The sequence below is a fragment of the Phalacrocorax carbo genome, chromosome 17 (genome assembly GCF_963921805.1).
Source record: "Phalacrocorax carbo chromosome 17, bPhaCar2.1, whole genome shotgun sequence".
Taxonomy (NCBI): domain Eukaryota; kingdom Metazoa; phylum Chordata; class Aves; order Suliformes; family Phalacrocoracidae; genus Phalacrocorax; species Phalacrocorax carbo.
Window position 1 is genome coordinate 2242568 of NC_087529.1, and position 13610 is coordinate 2256177.

At 55.3% G+C, this 13610-nt stretch overlaps 2 protein-coding genes across 2 annotated transcripts in view; one reads left to right on the forward strand and one right to left on the reverse strand.

Moving 5' to 3' along the window:
* Window positions 1–9701, forward strand: part of TAOK1 (TAO kinase 1) — a 74454-nt gene extending 64753 nt beyond the window's left edge. Inside the window, exon 20 of the mRNA XM_064467868.1 lies at window positions 1680–9701. Coding sequence (XP_064323938.1) covers window positions 1680–2141 — 462 coding nt within the window. The 3' untranslated portion in view covers window positions 2142–9701. The remainder of the gene's footprint in view (window positions 1–1679) is intronic.
* A 609-nt stretch (window positions 9702–10310) lies between these two features.
* ABHD15 (abhydrolase domain containing 15) lies at window positions 10311–13510 on the reverse strand. Its single transcript, XM_064467874.1, has 2 exons — window positions 12539–13510; window positions 10311–11524 (listed from the first exon to the last, which is right to left on the reverse strand). The coding sequence occupies exons 1-2, from the start codon at window positions 13366–13368 to the stop codon at window positions 11047–11049; spliced, it is 1308 nt and encodes a 435-aa protein (XP_064323944.1). The 5' UTR covers window positions 13369–13510; the 3' UTR covers window positions 10311–11046.
* Between the last annotated feature and the right edge of the window lie 100 nt (window positions 13511–13610).

The window sequence follows — 13610 nt, forward strand, 5'->3', positions numbered from 1 at the left end:
AGCTGCACCCTGGTGCTGTGGTGTTGGTGTTGCACCAGTAACCAGCGCGTCCCAAGAGTGTCTTTAAAAGACTTCAGATGTTCTCATTTCCTTCCCACATGCCTCAGACACCTCATGTTCAGAGTCCTGCAGCCTGAGGCCGTTTCCAGGTGATGTCATTTTGGTGCGGCGTGTTCGGCATGCCTTCCCGTGAAGTCCAGTTGCGCTAAGCCCTGTGTGCCGCGCTGTCGCAAAGCCTGAAAACTGAGCAGCTGGACGTGCTGAAGACACTGTAGTTCTGAAAAAGGAAGAGGAGGGTTCTGCTCAGATAGCAGGACTGGAAAAAAAACAAGCGGAGCGTTTTAAAGGGCTGACGTTAGAGAAGGCACCTTCTTCCTCTTCTGCCTTTTCGGAGGCAGCTGACCTCTGCCTGGCTTCTAGCAGGAGCGAGCAAGGCTGCTCTGTGGAGAGCCAGTGTCACTCACCTAGCACTAAGGAACAGGCAAGTGGATAAGGCAGTTTCTGAAAGCCCCAAATGGCTCAGGAGGTGACTCACGCTGGAGCAGATTGTTTCCTAAATTCCAGATGAAATCACTTTGCATATTCCCTGACTAAGGCAAGAGAGCGCTTACAAGTACGACCTCTGCCCAGTACCTTCAGCACAGACCAAGATACCACCTCTTGGCCACGTTGCCGCTGACAGCAGGGGAGACGCCAGTGAGCTATGCTAAAAGTCTTGGCTGCTGCTTTTTACCCATTTGGTCTTTTCCACCAAGGCCAAAAGTAGCTTTTTTCAACACTGGCAAGAAGATAATGGAGAGATTCTTTGGTTCTCCACCTGACTGCAAAGATTTCAACAAGAAAGGCTTTTCTTCCCTGTCTGACGGGTGTCAGGCCGTAGCCCCATGTTTTCTGTGCTTACAGAGCTGAACCCAGTGCCCCTACCAAAGTACCGTTGGAAACCGATTTGGAACAGTGTTACAGGGAAGAAACTGGAGTTGCCAGCTTGCTTATCATCTAGCTAATAATCTGCCCCACAATTCAAACATCGCTGCCTGCTTGCTTCATCACACACCCTGGAGAAAGTCTCGGGGTAATGAAACATGAGAAGCCAGTTTAGGAAAGGGGTAGATAGGAGGCGATAAACGTGAACTAAGAAAATCTGGCTAGAGAACATTGGAGAGGAAACTGAATGTGGGCTCGTACACTGAATCCTGGAGAAAATAGCAGTTGTCATCATCAGATTCAGCTACAAACAGTGAAGGTCACGTTAAGCTGCGTTGGCAGGTATTTGACTGTACGGGCACTGCTTGGCTGTAGCTGACGGTGCTTTCCCGGTAGGCTTTTATGGAAGCTGCAGACTTTGCTGCCTCTTAAAAGATTAACCTACGTTGAGCTGTTAGTACCACTGCAAACGTTGGCTTTGCATCCCAAAAACTTCTGTAATCACCAGGGAACGGGGACCAAGACCCTCCAACGGGTGTTCACCGTGATTTGGCGTGCGCAGGTCTATGGGCTTACCCTTCTGCCTTCAGAGCAGATTGTGTGTCTGTGGGCATCCGATCTAGATCCTGTCTCGTGTAGAAACATGGGGAGAAGGTTTCTCGTTAGCTTGCTGTTACAAAGCCTTCAGAGAGCTGGGGCCACGCCTGTGAAGGAGTCCTGCTGCTACAGACTGTCTCTTCTTTTTTCCTTCCTAGATTGAGGAGGAGATGCTGGCGTTGCAGAACGAGCGTACCGAACGGATACGAAGCCTGCTGGAGCGTCAAGCTCGCGAGATCGAAGCCTTTGACTCAGAAAGCATGAGGCTAGGTTTTAGTAATATGGTTCTTTCTAATCTCTCCCCCGAGGCGTTCAGCCACAGCTACCCGGGAGCTTCTGGCTGGTCCCACAATCCTACTGGGGGTGCAGGACCTCACTGGGGTCATCCCATGGGTGGCCCACCACAAGCTTGGGGCCATCCAATGCAAGGTGGACCCCAGCCATGGGGTCACCCCTCGGGGCCCATGCAGGGGGTACCTCGAAGTAGTGCTATAGGGGTCCGCAACAGCCCCCAGGCTCTGAGGCGGACAGCTTCTGGGGGACGGACGGAACAGGGCATGAGCAGGAGCACAAGTGTTACTTCACAAATATCCAATGGTTCACACATGTCTTATACATAACTTAAACAATAACTGAGGGTGGCAATTCCACTGGAGCTGTCTGCCAAGAGAAACTGCCTACAGACACCAGCCCAGCAGCCTCCTCAGTGCGGTGCTGACGTGTGGAAGCTGGGTGCACATGGAATATTGTATTCATTTTGTAAAGCATTACGTTTTGTGTTTACTAACTGGGATGTCATAGTATTTGGCTGCAGGGTTTGGGGGGGGTGATTTTTTTGGTTGGTTGTTTTTTTTTTTTTTTGTTGCTGTTTTTTACTTTTTGGAGGGGTCTTGGGAGGGCGTCTGAGAAATATATGCAATTAGTCAGAAGGGTTGGCTGGTGGTTGTCACACTGACAGGACAGAAGGGCCTCAGACTGCCCTTGTCACGCCATCCATAGGAAGTCTGAGGGAGAATGAAGACCTCCTCCCATGTCCATAAATTTCGAACTGCCACCCTGCAAAAACCAGGCGAGCTGCCTTTAAACCAACATCCAGGGGAGGAACAGCTGGATCTTCTGTTCCATTTCCATTTGTCATTAAATTGGATACATTTCTAGCGTATTGCCTCTGCCAAGAGGCCTTGTCAAAGACTTGTAGGTGAGGAAGAAGGGTGAGAAGAGAGGCCAAGAGACACCAGGGCTCGGCAGGGCCCTTCTACCCAAGTGCCCGCTCCGTGTCGTGTAAGAAGTGACGTTCTCTCAGAAGGCACTGGTCAGCTTCCCGAGAAGCGTGTAGGTAAATCTGGAGGGAACAGGCTAGAAATGTTCAAAATCGTATTCCTGCTTTGGCACTCCCTGACTGTGCTGCTGGTAGCTCAGACAAGGTTGGGCAGAGGAGCGTAAGTAATGCACTTGTACAGCTAATACTGTGACATCTCATTTTAGCTAAGCATCGGAATAATTATTGGAGCCCAGCGTAGTCCTTTTTGCTCCATTCAGAAATGTTTAGACTTTCAGCCAATCAGTCTCAAATGCCAGGGGTGTTTTGAAGGATGCCATAGTCACAAAATGCCATTGATCGGGTTTTTCATTATGACACTACATCCACCAATTTATTACCTTTTTGGCTTGTTGCAATTTCCTGTTTACATGTAGAGTGTAGCCAACTGTTTAAATGTTTAGTTGCCACAGTGTACCAGGAGGAGCTGAGCCAATGACTCTTTCCCAGCTGATGACTAACCCACATCACCACTGTAGATCTTGCTGCATGTGAGGCTCCTTTTTATTATTTTCGTTGCTGCAATACTTCACAACTTTTACAGTCCCTTGAGGCGCTGTGATATTTTGGCAGCGTATCACACCGTGCGAGAAGGCACTACTTCCAGAGGCTCGTTGGAGCTGCTGTACTACTGAAAGGAAGCAAAGGAGGTTGTGAAATCCATACGGTGATAAAGGGGTCAGGGAGCCGCGTTAACCGAATGGCTTTGTGGCATCGTGTCACCCCTTAGTGCTGGGAACGGGAGACGCCCCCGTGCTCTTGTGCCGGTGCCGGGGCGGCCTGGGTCAGCCAGCACTGCGGGGCTAGGGAAAGAGCAGGGAGATGACGTTTGGCTTGAGGCAAAGATTTCCGTCTTGGGGACTGACCAGCCAGGGTTCTTTGTAGATGTTTTTTCCTTGCACACTAATCATCTTGAAGAAAACACTAGCTGCTAACTCTAGGATTTGCCTTTAATGTTTATAGGGCTCAAAAGCAAGGTTTTTCCGAATGTGTTTGTCCATGTGACATATTTATATAGTAAATACTCTAGTGTCTCGCTGCTGTTCAGTACTCTCGACAGGGCGACGTTCTCTCGTTAGCTAAATTAACATCCACTCCCGATCCTTAACTCTCTGCCAGTGTCCGGTGAATCCAACTGGGATTTCTAGCATCTTGACGTAGCCCATCGCTCTGATCGAAGATGGAAACTACCAAAATACGTTTGAGCAGCCCCTTAGTAAGGAGCTTTGTCGTACTAACAGTAGACGGAAGCCTGGGATGAGGCGGTGGTCCCGCGGAGGTGACTCTGGTTGCCCCACCCCGGGGCAAGTGGTGACTGTGAATTGTCCTGTCCTTTCCTCTGCTATGTTTTTTTATGTGGAATTGGATGTTTTGGGGTCATTCTTTCGCATTGCAGTGTTGTTGAAATGCCGCGAAACCGATTTAGGAAAGGTTACCTGTATTTTCCTGGGTTTAGAAAGACAAAAATGAAACGAAAGGCCAAAATTGCATGGGATTTACCACGTGAGAGCGGAGGGTGTGCCCAGAGCGTGGTGCTAACACGGCGTTTTGAAGTTCAGCTCCTCTATCACAAGCAGCAGCAGTGACAGCGGGGACAGGCTATACCTGCAAGTTCAGTGGGTTCATTCTTTTGCTTCTGTTATGGTTTGAATTTGGTCAAAGTCTCTGGCTTAAATTGAGCTACTTCAACAGAATTCTCTCAACCCATCTCTTCGTGTAATGTCAAGCATGACTGAATGCTGAATCCAAATGATGGCTATCCCATATTGGCTTTTTTTGTATTCAAAAAGAATTGTGTAGTAACCATTTTTACATGTATATCATGTGCAGACCTGGACTATTCCAACAAGTTAATATTTTAATTAAAATAGTTTGCAAAAACTGATTCAGATCACCTGGTCTAAATGTGTGTGTCCCTGTGTGTACGTGGGGGAAGGAAAGGTGTCCCAGACAAGCCTGATCTCGAGAGGAGGCACCCCATTGCGCAGCTGTAGCCGAGGGACTGCGGGTCAGGCTGAGCCTTGGAGGTGTACGAGGAGGCCCCTGGTGCTGAGAATTTTGACGTGTCTTGGGTACATTTCTGAGATACGTAAACAACCATAAAATACGCTAGAGAGACGCAAACACTCTCTGAATCAGTTTGCAAACTCTATTTTTAAAAGCAGGACCAGTTAATTACCCCATATTGTGCTCCTTGCAGTCATGCCCTAACTTTGGTTTTAAAAATACTGTAATCTGTAAATTGTGGAAATGACTCCAGTACCTCAGCAAAGATGTTCTTTTACATCTTTTATGCTCGTATTTAACACTGGGGAAACTCTTGTGTGTGGACTACTTTGCAAATTGTATTGCAGTATTTTCAAATCACCAGCTTGACCCCTGAAATCTCTTATTCTGTGGTTATTTTTCTCTCCCCCTTTGCAAAGACCTAAAGTTCTGATGTAGTTTAGCCCAGAGATGAAAAAAAAAAACAAAAACAGGAGCCAGCATTTTCACCTCTTTCGGAATTGGATTTCTTTTGATTTTATTTAATTAAAATTGGTGAAAGGGACCACGTTTTTCTTGTTCTCCATGGTCCCAGGGAGGCAGCAGCCACCTCTCCCTTCCATGTTGAACGTTACATGCTTTCTTCCTCGGATGCAGCGCTGAAACGGAGGCCGGCTCTGTTTCACCTGCATTCGCTCCAAGCCTGTGAGCTTCAAAGGGGTTGAAGAAAGAAATGTGGTACGATACCGAGCTTTCCACAGAAATTTCCCCGCAGCCATTCCTTGCCCGGCTTGGGGCCAGGCTGGCATCGCTCTGTGTCCCACCCAGCCCTCCCGCTCCAGAAGACGGCGCGTTGCACGCTAGCTGTAACCTGCACGGGGTGCACCCTGGTGTGGACCCCGGGATGATGCTGTTGATTAACCCCCCGCCCCGGGGGGAAGGGCCCCTTGCGCGTCAGGCTGCCCTGCCCCTTGACCCTGCTTACGTGCCATTTCCTGAGAGGCAATAAATTGTATTGTACCACTGTCTACCATTACTCTGTTGAATACGCACATCTCTCTGGTTATATATATGGTTATCTCATTTGTATATATTTATATACTCTGTACGTACGTGTGTGTGGGTATACGTGCACACACATCATGCTGTGCATTTCTGTCAGGGCGCTTCAGTTCTGCTGTTCCTTAGCACTCCTGTTCGTGAGCAAACGCCACCCCTGCAGCAGGGCTCTCCGGGGCGAGGGCGCCTGCGTCGGCGCAAGCTCTGCCTAGGGCTGAAACGCGGTCAAAAACCCTCGCTTAAATACGGCCCGGCTAATCGCAGCTTGCTTTTTCTGGGGAGCGGGAGGGTAGGCTAGCTGCTACGGGTGTGCTGGAGAGGAGGGGAGAGAGCTCCCAGAGGGTACCAGAAAGTCAGAAGCCAGCAGAGGAGAAAACAGGACGGTGTAGCGACAGGAAAGCAGCTGAGGCGGGGTACCGATGTGCTGGGGGGGCGGTGAGTGGGCCGGTGAGGCGCTCAGCGGGCTGAGCTCAGAGTCCCCAGCTGCGTCTTGCCACGGAGGGTCGCAAGCCCGGCACGGTCTTGGCACGCTGCACCGGCGCTAACTTGTGGCAGTCGCGAGTTCGAGCCGCCGCTGCCTCTGGACACTGTCTACCTTTGTGTGCGTCTAATAACCAGAGCAGGTTCTGTGGAGGATCAAAAGAGAAGCTAAATTGCCAGATTTAAGAGGTACACGCGTGTATGTGTGTACAGCGTGTACGTACGTGCGTGGATATGCCCTCACAGAGACGATTGTGGTCTGTTCCTTGTTCTGCTTGGGCACGTGTGCTGTATTACTCGAGCCCAGTAAGCGGTACTGGGTGCTTGCTCCGCACCTCTAGTAAGCTTCGCCCTGGTCTTTCTCGTAGCAGAGCGGCGAGTGCCGCGCTAGACACCGCGAGCTCCTCAAGCTGCCAAGACCCTTCTAACCTTCTCCTTTGTCCTCCACAGACCCCATCTTAGCGAGGCATCGGGCAGTTCGGGGGCTGGACGGTTCTTGCACGAGTCAAGTCACAAATGTTCACCCAGCTGTGAGATTTACCCCGCCGGGGAAGCCCAGGAAGCTCAGCAGCGCCGGCCGTGGGCTCTCTTCTTTGTGCTGTGAGAATTTGGAGGCAATTCTTCCCCCCGTCCCTTTTGGAAGGTCTCTTGTGAGCTTTTTGAGGCTCGGCTTGGGTTTGGTTCGTCTTTAGCTTGTGCGGCTGCCCGTGGGACTTCCCCGCCGCGGCGCTGGCCGGCAGCGAGCCCCGAGCCGCGTGCCGAGGTCGGAGGGGTGGTGGATGCCCAGGCAGGGGCGGCGGTCGGTGTCCCTCCGCCGTGTTTCACTTTGCACTTTTACGAGGCGATTGAGTCGGAGTCTTGAGAAATACGTGTGAGGCTCTTCGGAGGGTTGTGGGTAGCTGTTTTCAGCCAAAAAAGAAATAGCTGATAGATTTAGTGGTCATAATAAACGTCTCCCCACCAGGGAACGACGGCAGCAGATAACCCTGGTTCTGTTGCACAGTGAGATTTGGCCGGCTGGGGCTGTGACGGTGCCCGCTGCATCCCTGCCCCTCGGCCCGGGCTTCGCTGGGGAAGGAGAGGCCTCTGTCAGCTAGGGAGGGACTTAGTAAATCGGATTTGCCGGCAAACAAGCACCTTAACCACCGAGCCGTGGGTCTCGATACTTGTGCTTCACCCAAAGGCTCCTCTTGGGGGAGGGAGGCAGTTTGGTACGTGACCGTTGGCTTCGCACCCATCTGGCGTCCTCAGAACATCCTAAAGCCATGTCCTAGGGAAAAAGAAAACCCAAACCCGGCATCGGTTCCCTCTCTCCCTGCTTTCTCTGAGTGCACACACTGAGTCCGGGAACCAGTAACCAGGAGGGGTGAGCGTTGCCCCCACGGACGTGAACCAACGCGGGGGTGGGATCGTCCCCCCCGCCTCGCCCCTCCGGTCCCCTGCCCCGCTCCCCACCCCTGAGTACGGGTACCTCAGAACATGCACAGTTTGAATTTTCACTGACAATTAGTTTAATTATTGTGAGTGAAAAGAATTGTAATTATCTGTAAATATGTAGTTAACAAATTGACCTAGTTTCTGTATTTTTTAAGTTTTTGTACTAAAATTTATAGATACAGTATGTGCCAGCTAGCAAAAAGCTACTGTAATTGCCAGTCGTAGTTCAGCATGCATCTAATCCCCGAGACCTGTCAAAGTGATGCTGTGAGGAATTGTGCTTAAGTACCGCGAGCTGGGGCGGCGCAGCGGCCGACGGGCGGCAGGGCTGGGGGGCAGCAGCCCCCCGCCTTCAGCCGGCTTCTCCGCGTCCGCTGCGTGGCACCTCCTTCCCCTCGGCGCCGTGGGCCGTGCGGTGGGCAGCGCGAGGGACGGAGCGGTGGCTTCGAGCTTGCTCTGGGGCTGAACTCTGGGAACCGAGTTCGGGTTCTTTGCTGCAGTTTAATACTGGCTTACGACTATATTTTTCAACCTCTCTAGAAATGATCTGTTTTCCCCTTCTGACTGCTTTTGTCTTAAACCCGAGATCGTCTAAACCTACTGGAGGAAAAAAAAAAAGAGAGAGAAAAAAAAAAAAAAAAAAAAAGGCTTTCATTTAAGATTGTTGCCTGCTTTTAGTGCCAGGATCACGCATTTCTATGGCAACTCTGAGCTCAGCGGAGTTTAGAAATCAGCACAGGGTTGTTACCGAGCTGAAGTACGCGGCCGCCGCTCTTGCCCGGCGCTGGCCGAGCCCGACTGCCGCCGCCACGGGCGAGTCCGTGGGTGCGATGCGGCGGCTTGCGGGGGGTCTCGGTGTCCCTGCCCCGGCGGGCTTGCGCCGCGCGACCTGCTGCCCGGTGAGGGGTGGGCTCCCCTGCGCTTCCTAGGAACGACGTAAGGACCTGTGCTCCTCGTCTTGCGGCAGAGGCAAGTCTGCAAGTCGAGAATAGCTTTGCCGAGCGTCCCGGGAAGCTGCGAGCAGAGGGGTTGGAGCGCCGGTGAGGCCGTGCTCTCCAGGTCTGGTTATCCCGGAGGTCGTAGGGGTCGGGAGCGTGTAAGGATTCAAGGATCAGAGAAGGAGAGGCATACGTGCGCGTACGGGTTTGGCTTCTGGCAAGCAAACCACCCCCTTCCTTTCTTCAGCTTTTCTTCCCTCCTAACCCCCCGCAGCTCTTCCCCCTGCTTGCTTGGAACAGGAACATTTTTTACCTGCCTAGAAACAGCTCAAAAAAAACTAGGAGAGGGGGGGGGGGGGGGCAGCCCTGATGTAAATAATTAACGTTACAAAGTGAAGTGTGTATAACATAAAAGGCGACAGCCCTTTGGTGACTTGTAAATGCTTGAGAAGGTTGTGGTAGGAGGTGGAGGGCCGAGCGACCCCCCTGGGGCTCTGCCGCCGTCGCTGCCCCACCGACACCCGGGGCCGGCGGGTCGGGAAGGGGGGGCCCGCCCTGCCTGCCGTGGCCGCGGGGACCCCCCCCTTGGTTTAGTGGATGGGAGGGTAGCGTAACGTGTGTAATACGGATAGGAGAAGCTGTGTGAGGTGTGTATAGTGTATATTTTTTAAAAATAGCTTGCTTGTATTGTGAAGATTTTAAAGACAAACTTGAGAATTCTAGCCTAACTATTAACACAAGTTTAACATCAGTTACCCCACTGGGTTCAGAGCCTCTTGAATGTATATTCCTTTTTGTAACCTAAATGACCTATTCTTCTACCAGTCAGCCAGACATCCTATTTATATTTTTAATTTTATATATTACTTTCCATTTGTTTTCATTATTTCCAGCATGTTTCTGGTTTCGGTTTTTGTTTGTTTGGGGGTTTTGTTTCTTTTTTTCTTTTTTTCTTTTTTTTTTTTTTTTTGCACAAGCATTGTGTGAAGTCAAGGAAATGTTAACTCAAACCTGGTGTTTTCCAACCTGTTCCCCTCTTCCTCTCCTCCACCCGTTTTTTTTAATTTTCTTCTGCCAACAGTTTGGGATTTTCTGGGCTGGGATGCAGCGGGTGGGAGGAGGGGATGGCTATTTTCCATTTGCAGCTTCTGTGCAAATGCCAAGTCTTTTGCCAGTCAACTGAAAACGCTTCACTTGCTGATTGCTTAAAAAAAAAAGAAAAAACAAAAAAAACCACCAACAAAAATGTAACCTTATCAGTCCGCCGTCGACCATGGCGGGAGGAGGGGAAGTGCACACCTGTAGCCACACAACCCTAGCTTTGCTGCAAAACAAAAGCAACCCTTTCCTGGCGAGCAGGTAACGGTAAGGCAGCCCCCAGCCCCGCCGGCTGCCGACCCCGCAGAGGTTTTGCCGGGCACGAGCTCCCGGTGCCGAGCGCCGCGGTTCGGCCGAGCCGTGCCGTGCCGGGGGGCCGCGTGCCTTGGGCTTGCTCATCCCCGCTCGGCGCCCGCCTGTTCGTGTGCGCAAACCCGGGAGCTGCCTACCGCTGGCAGCAAAGCTGTTGCTGCTTTTCCTCTCCTCCTCCTCCTCCTCTTCCTCCTCTCCCCCTCCGTCAGGAGGTCTAGCTCACCCCGCAAGAGCTCGCCCAGCGCCCGGCCCCAGCGCCGTGGCCGTCCGCTCTGGGGCATCATCCAGGCACAGCAAAGCCCGGCCGCCGCGGTGCCGGGGGAAGGCTCCCGGCCGCCCGCGTTTTGTGCCGCAGAGCGTTAGTTAGAAAAAAAAAAAAACCACACACATATCTGCTGTTTTACTATGAACACTGGTCTGAGGTTTCCAGGCCCAGCACCACGGTGATGGGCCGCGAAGGATTTAACCAGGGGAATTAAACTCCTTCCTGCTTCCGTGTCTGGTAGCACCAGCTGGTATGAGTGAATCTACAGGTGTGCGTTTTCCTTCTTGTAGAAAATGCCACGAGCACTAACTGGTAAGGCTTAATGTACAGTATATTGTCAGTATTCTGGTATTCTTCTGGTTCAACATACATTATAGCTCATATATAACCTGTATTAATTGTATAGATTGTGCATTTAAAGCTGTTACCAAGTTGTCAGAAAATAAGAGAAGAGAAAAAAAAAAATAAGGTCATATGTAATATTTTGTTTGTAAGTATCCTTTGTATCATAGCAAAGGAAATGTTAAAAAAAAAAAAATCAACTGTAATAAAGTAATTTTAGTACACGGAGTGTCTGCCTGCCTTCCTGAGCCCCCCCCCCCCCCCGGCGCGCGCGGGACCCTGCCCGGGGGCTATCGGGTGTAGGACCTCTGCCAGGTGAAGGCGGGGGGCTCGACGGCGGGACCCCCGCGCCTGCGGGGCCGCGGCAGCCCCTTCCTCCGCTCCTCTGCCCGCAGAAACTCGGCCATGGCCCTGAAATACTCCAGCACGGCCTCGTGGCCCCAGCAGCGCCCCGGTCCCCGCCGGGGGAAGCCGCAGTGCCCCCCGCGCGGGGTCAGCAGCAGGAAGAAGTAGGGGCTGCTGCAGAAGAGCTCGAGGGGCAGGCTGCGGGCCGGGGGGCCGCGGACGGGGTCGTCGGCGCTGCAGAGGCACAGCACCGGCACGGCCGCCTCGTCGGCGTCCCGCAGGGGCTCGTTGCGCTCCCAGTAGGCCTCCCAGGTGCTGGGGCGGCTCTTGGTCCGGCAGAAGAGGGCTTCCTCCAGCTCCCGCAGCGAGCGGCTGCCCAGCAGCCTGTCCACGTCCACCGCCTCGGCCAGGGACCCCGCGTACCTGCGGGGATGGGGCGGCCGCTGCGGCGTGACTCCCGCCCAGCGTGGGGTTGTGTGTGGGGGGGGTCCCAGTCCAGCCCCTTGCCAGGGATGCTGGGGGGGGGTCCCCGCAGTGCAGCCTGTTCCTGCCCGGGTTCCATGGCAACGGGAGGCAGCCAGCACTGGGCTCCGTTGCCGTGACAGCAGCACTTGCAATGGGTATCGGGAAACTGGAGGGGGGAACACCCTGCTGCCCACCCCCACCACCTGGCCAACAGAGCCACCACCCCATCACCGTGCCTGGGCTTTGCCGGGGCTCAACCTGGCACCTGTTTGCCCCAAGGTTTTGGGGTTTAGCTGCAGGGCTTTGGCTCTCATTTGCCCACCAGCGGAGCCCCCTTTGTGCCCCCTCCCCAGGATCGCAGCATCACCCAGGGAGGTGTCGCTTGCTCAAGGCTTTGGCATGGGGCAGTTTGTCTCCAGACCCAGCCCTTGGCCCGCCCTGTGTTGGGCAACAGGGACACAGAGCCCTTGGGAAGGGGAGGGGGGGAAGCTGCCACAGCCCCCGGCCTGGCCATGGGGTGGTGGTCGTCCGTCCCCCACCCCACCCCCACAGGGCAGACACCCGGAGCTGGGGGCAAGCAGCAGAGTGGGGGGGGGTGGCGAGCCCAGCCCCCAGTGTCCGGGGGAGTGGGGGGGCTTTGCTTAACCAGCCAGTGCTGCTGTGCCGAGGTGACACATCTCTCAGCTGGGGACCCCAAGATGCTATTGCAGCCCCAGCCCGGCCGGGAGCATGTGGCGGCCAAGCTGGCCCCATGGCAGCTGCTGCAGGCTGGTGTTCATTAACCAGCGTGTTTTGCTGCTCTCAGCACCTCTGCCCCTGCGCTGGGGCTCCCGGTGCCAGCAGCAGCACCCGTTACACACAAGCCCCCCCCCCCCCCCCCCCCCCCCCCCCACTTCCCAGGGCTGGCCAAGGGGATCCCAGGGTGTGTGCACACAGACCCCCCCCACCCCAGCCCCGAGGGACCCCACTGACCTGCTGAGTCCCCTCTTGAGGTGCAGGAGCAGCGGCCACTCATAGAGCCAGGGCATCCCGGCCTCGAACCAGTCCCGGCCACGGAAGATGGGGGAGATGCAGGCGGCGGCGGCCAGGCGGCTGGAGGAGCCGCTCTCCCCCAGGTAGGCGAGCAGCAGCCCCGAGCCCGAGCCCTCGCTGACAGCCAGCAGCAAGGCGGCAGGGTGCCGGCACCGTAGGTAGGTCACCGCCTCCCGCAGGTCCCCAGGGTCCCCGAAGGGCTGGAGCCGGGCGGTGGTGAGGGGACAGCCGTTGTGACCCCGGCGGTTGAAGATGACGGGGATGAAGCCCCGCTCCAGCGCCCGCAGCCCCAGCTGCAGCAGCCCCGCCGTCACCTTCCCAGCAGCGTTGGGGATGAGCAGCAGCACCGAGCTGGGGCCCCCCCCGCTGCTGCTGCTCGCGGGCGCCTGCGGCCCCAGCAGCCAGTCCAGGGCCACCAGCCCGGTGTCGGGCAGCTGCAGGAGCTCCCGGGCCACCGCTGGCTCCGGCTCGGGCGGCTGCAGGAGCTGTCGCAGCATCAGGAGCCGGGGCCAGCACGGCCACAGCCAGCGGCCCCCCTGCAGCGCCGCCGCCTGCCCCAAGCTCCGCACCAGGTGCTGAGCCAGCGCCGAGGGCTTGCACAGCAGCCGGCAGCGCCCTGAGCCGTCCTCGGCGATGAAGGGGATCCCCTCCTCTTCCTCCGCTCCCCGCTCTCCAGGCACCTCCAGCCTCCCTACCCAAAGGCACCAGGCCAGGAGGCCCAGGCCGGCGAGCACCGCGGCTGCGGCCACCAAGCCCTCGAGGGACACCATGGGGGCGGCGGGAGCCCCGGCCGGCGGCCCCGCTGCTCAGCGGGTTCGCGGAGCGATGGCGGGGCCGTGCTGCGAAAGCCCTGCCCCGGGGCTGGGCAAGCAGTGGGGCCACGCCGGGGACAGCGGGGCTGTGCCGGGGACGGCGTGACCGGCCGCCAGCCGGGGCCAAGGGGACTGGGTGAAACGGGAGGGACACGTGGCTGAGCCCTGCCTTGCGCCGGGAGGGGGTGAAGCCCCCCGCA

Bases quoted from the DNA above. Each gene is read 5' to 3' on its own strand.
- ABHD15 (XM_064467874.1), bottom strand. From the start codon at position 13,368: ATGGTGTCCCTCGAGGGCTTGGTGGCCGCAGCCGCGGTGCTCGCCGGC. The intron at 11,525-12,538 runs GTCAGTGGGGTC...CCATCCCCGCAG, and splicing joins CTCAAGAGGGGACTCAGCAG to GTACGCGGGGTCCCTGGCCG.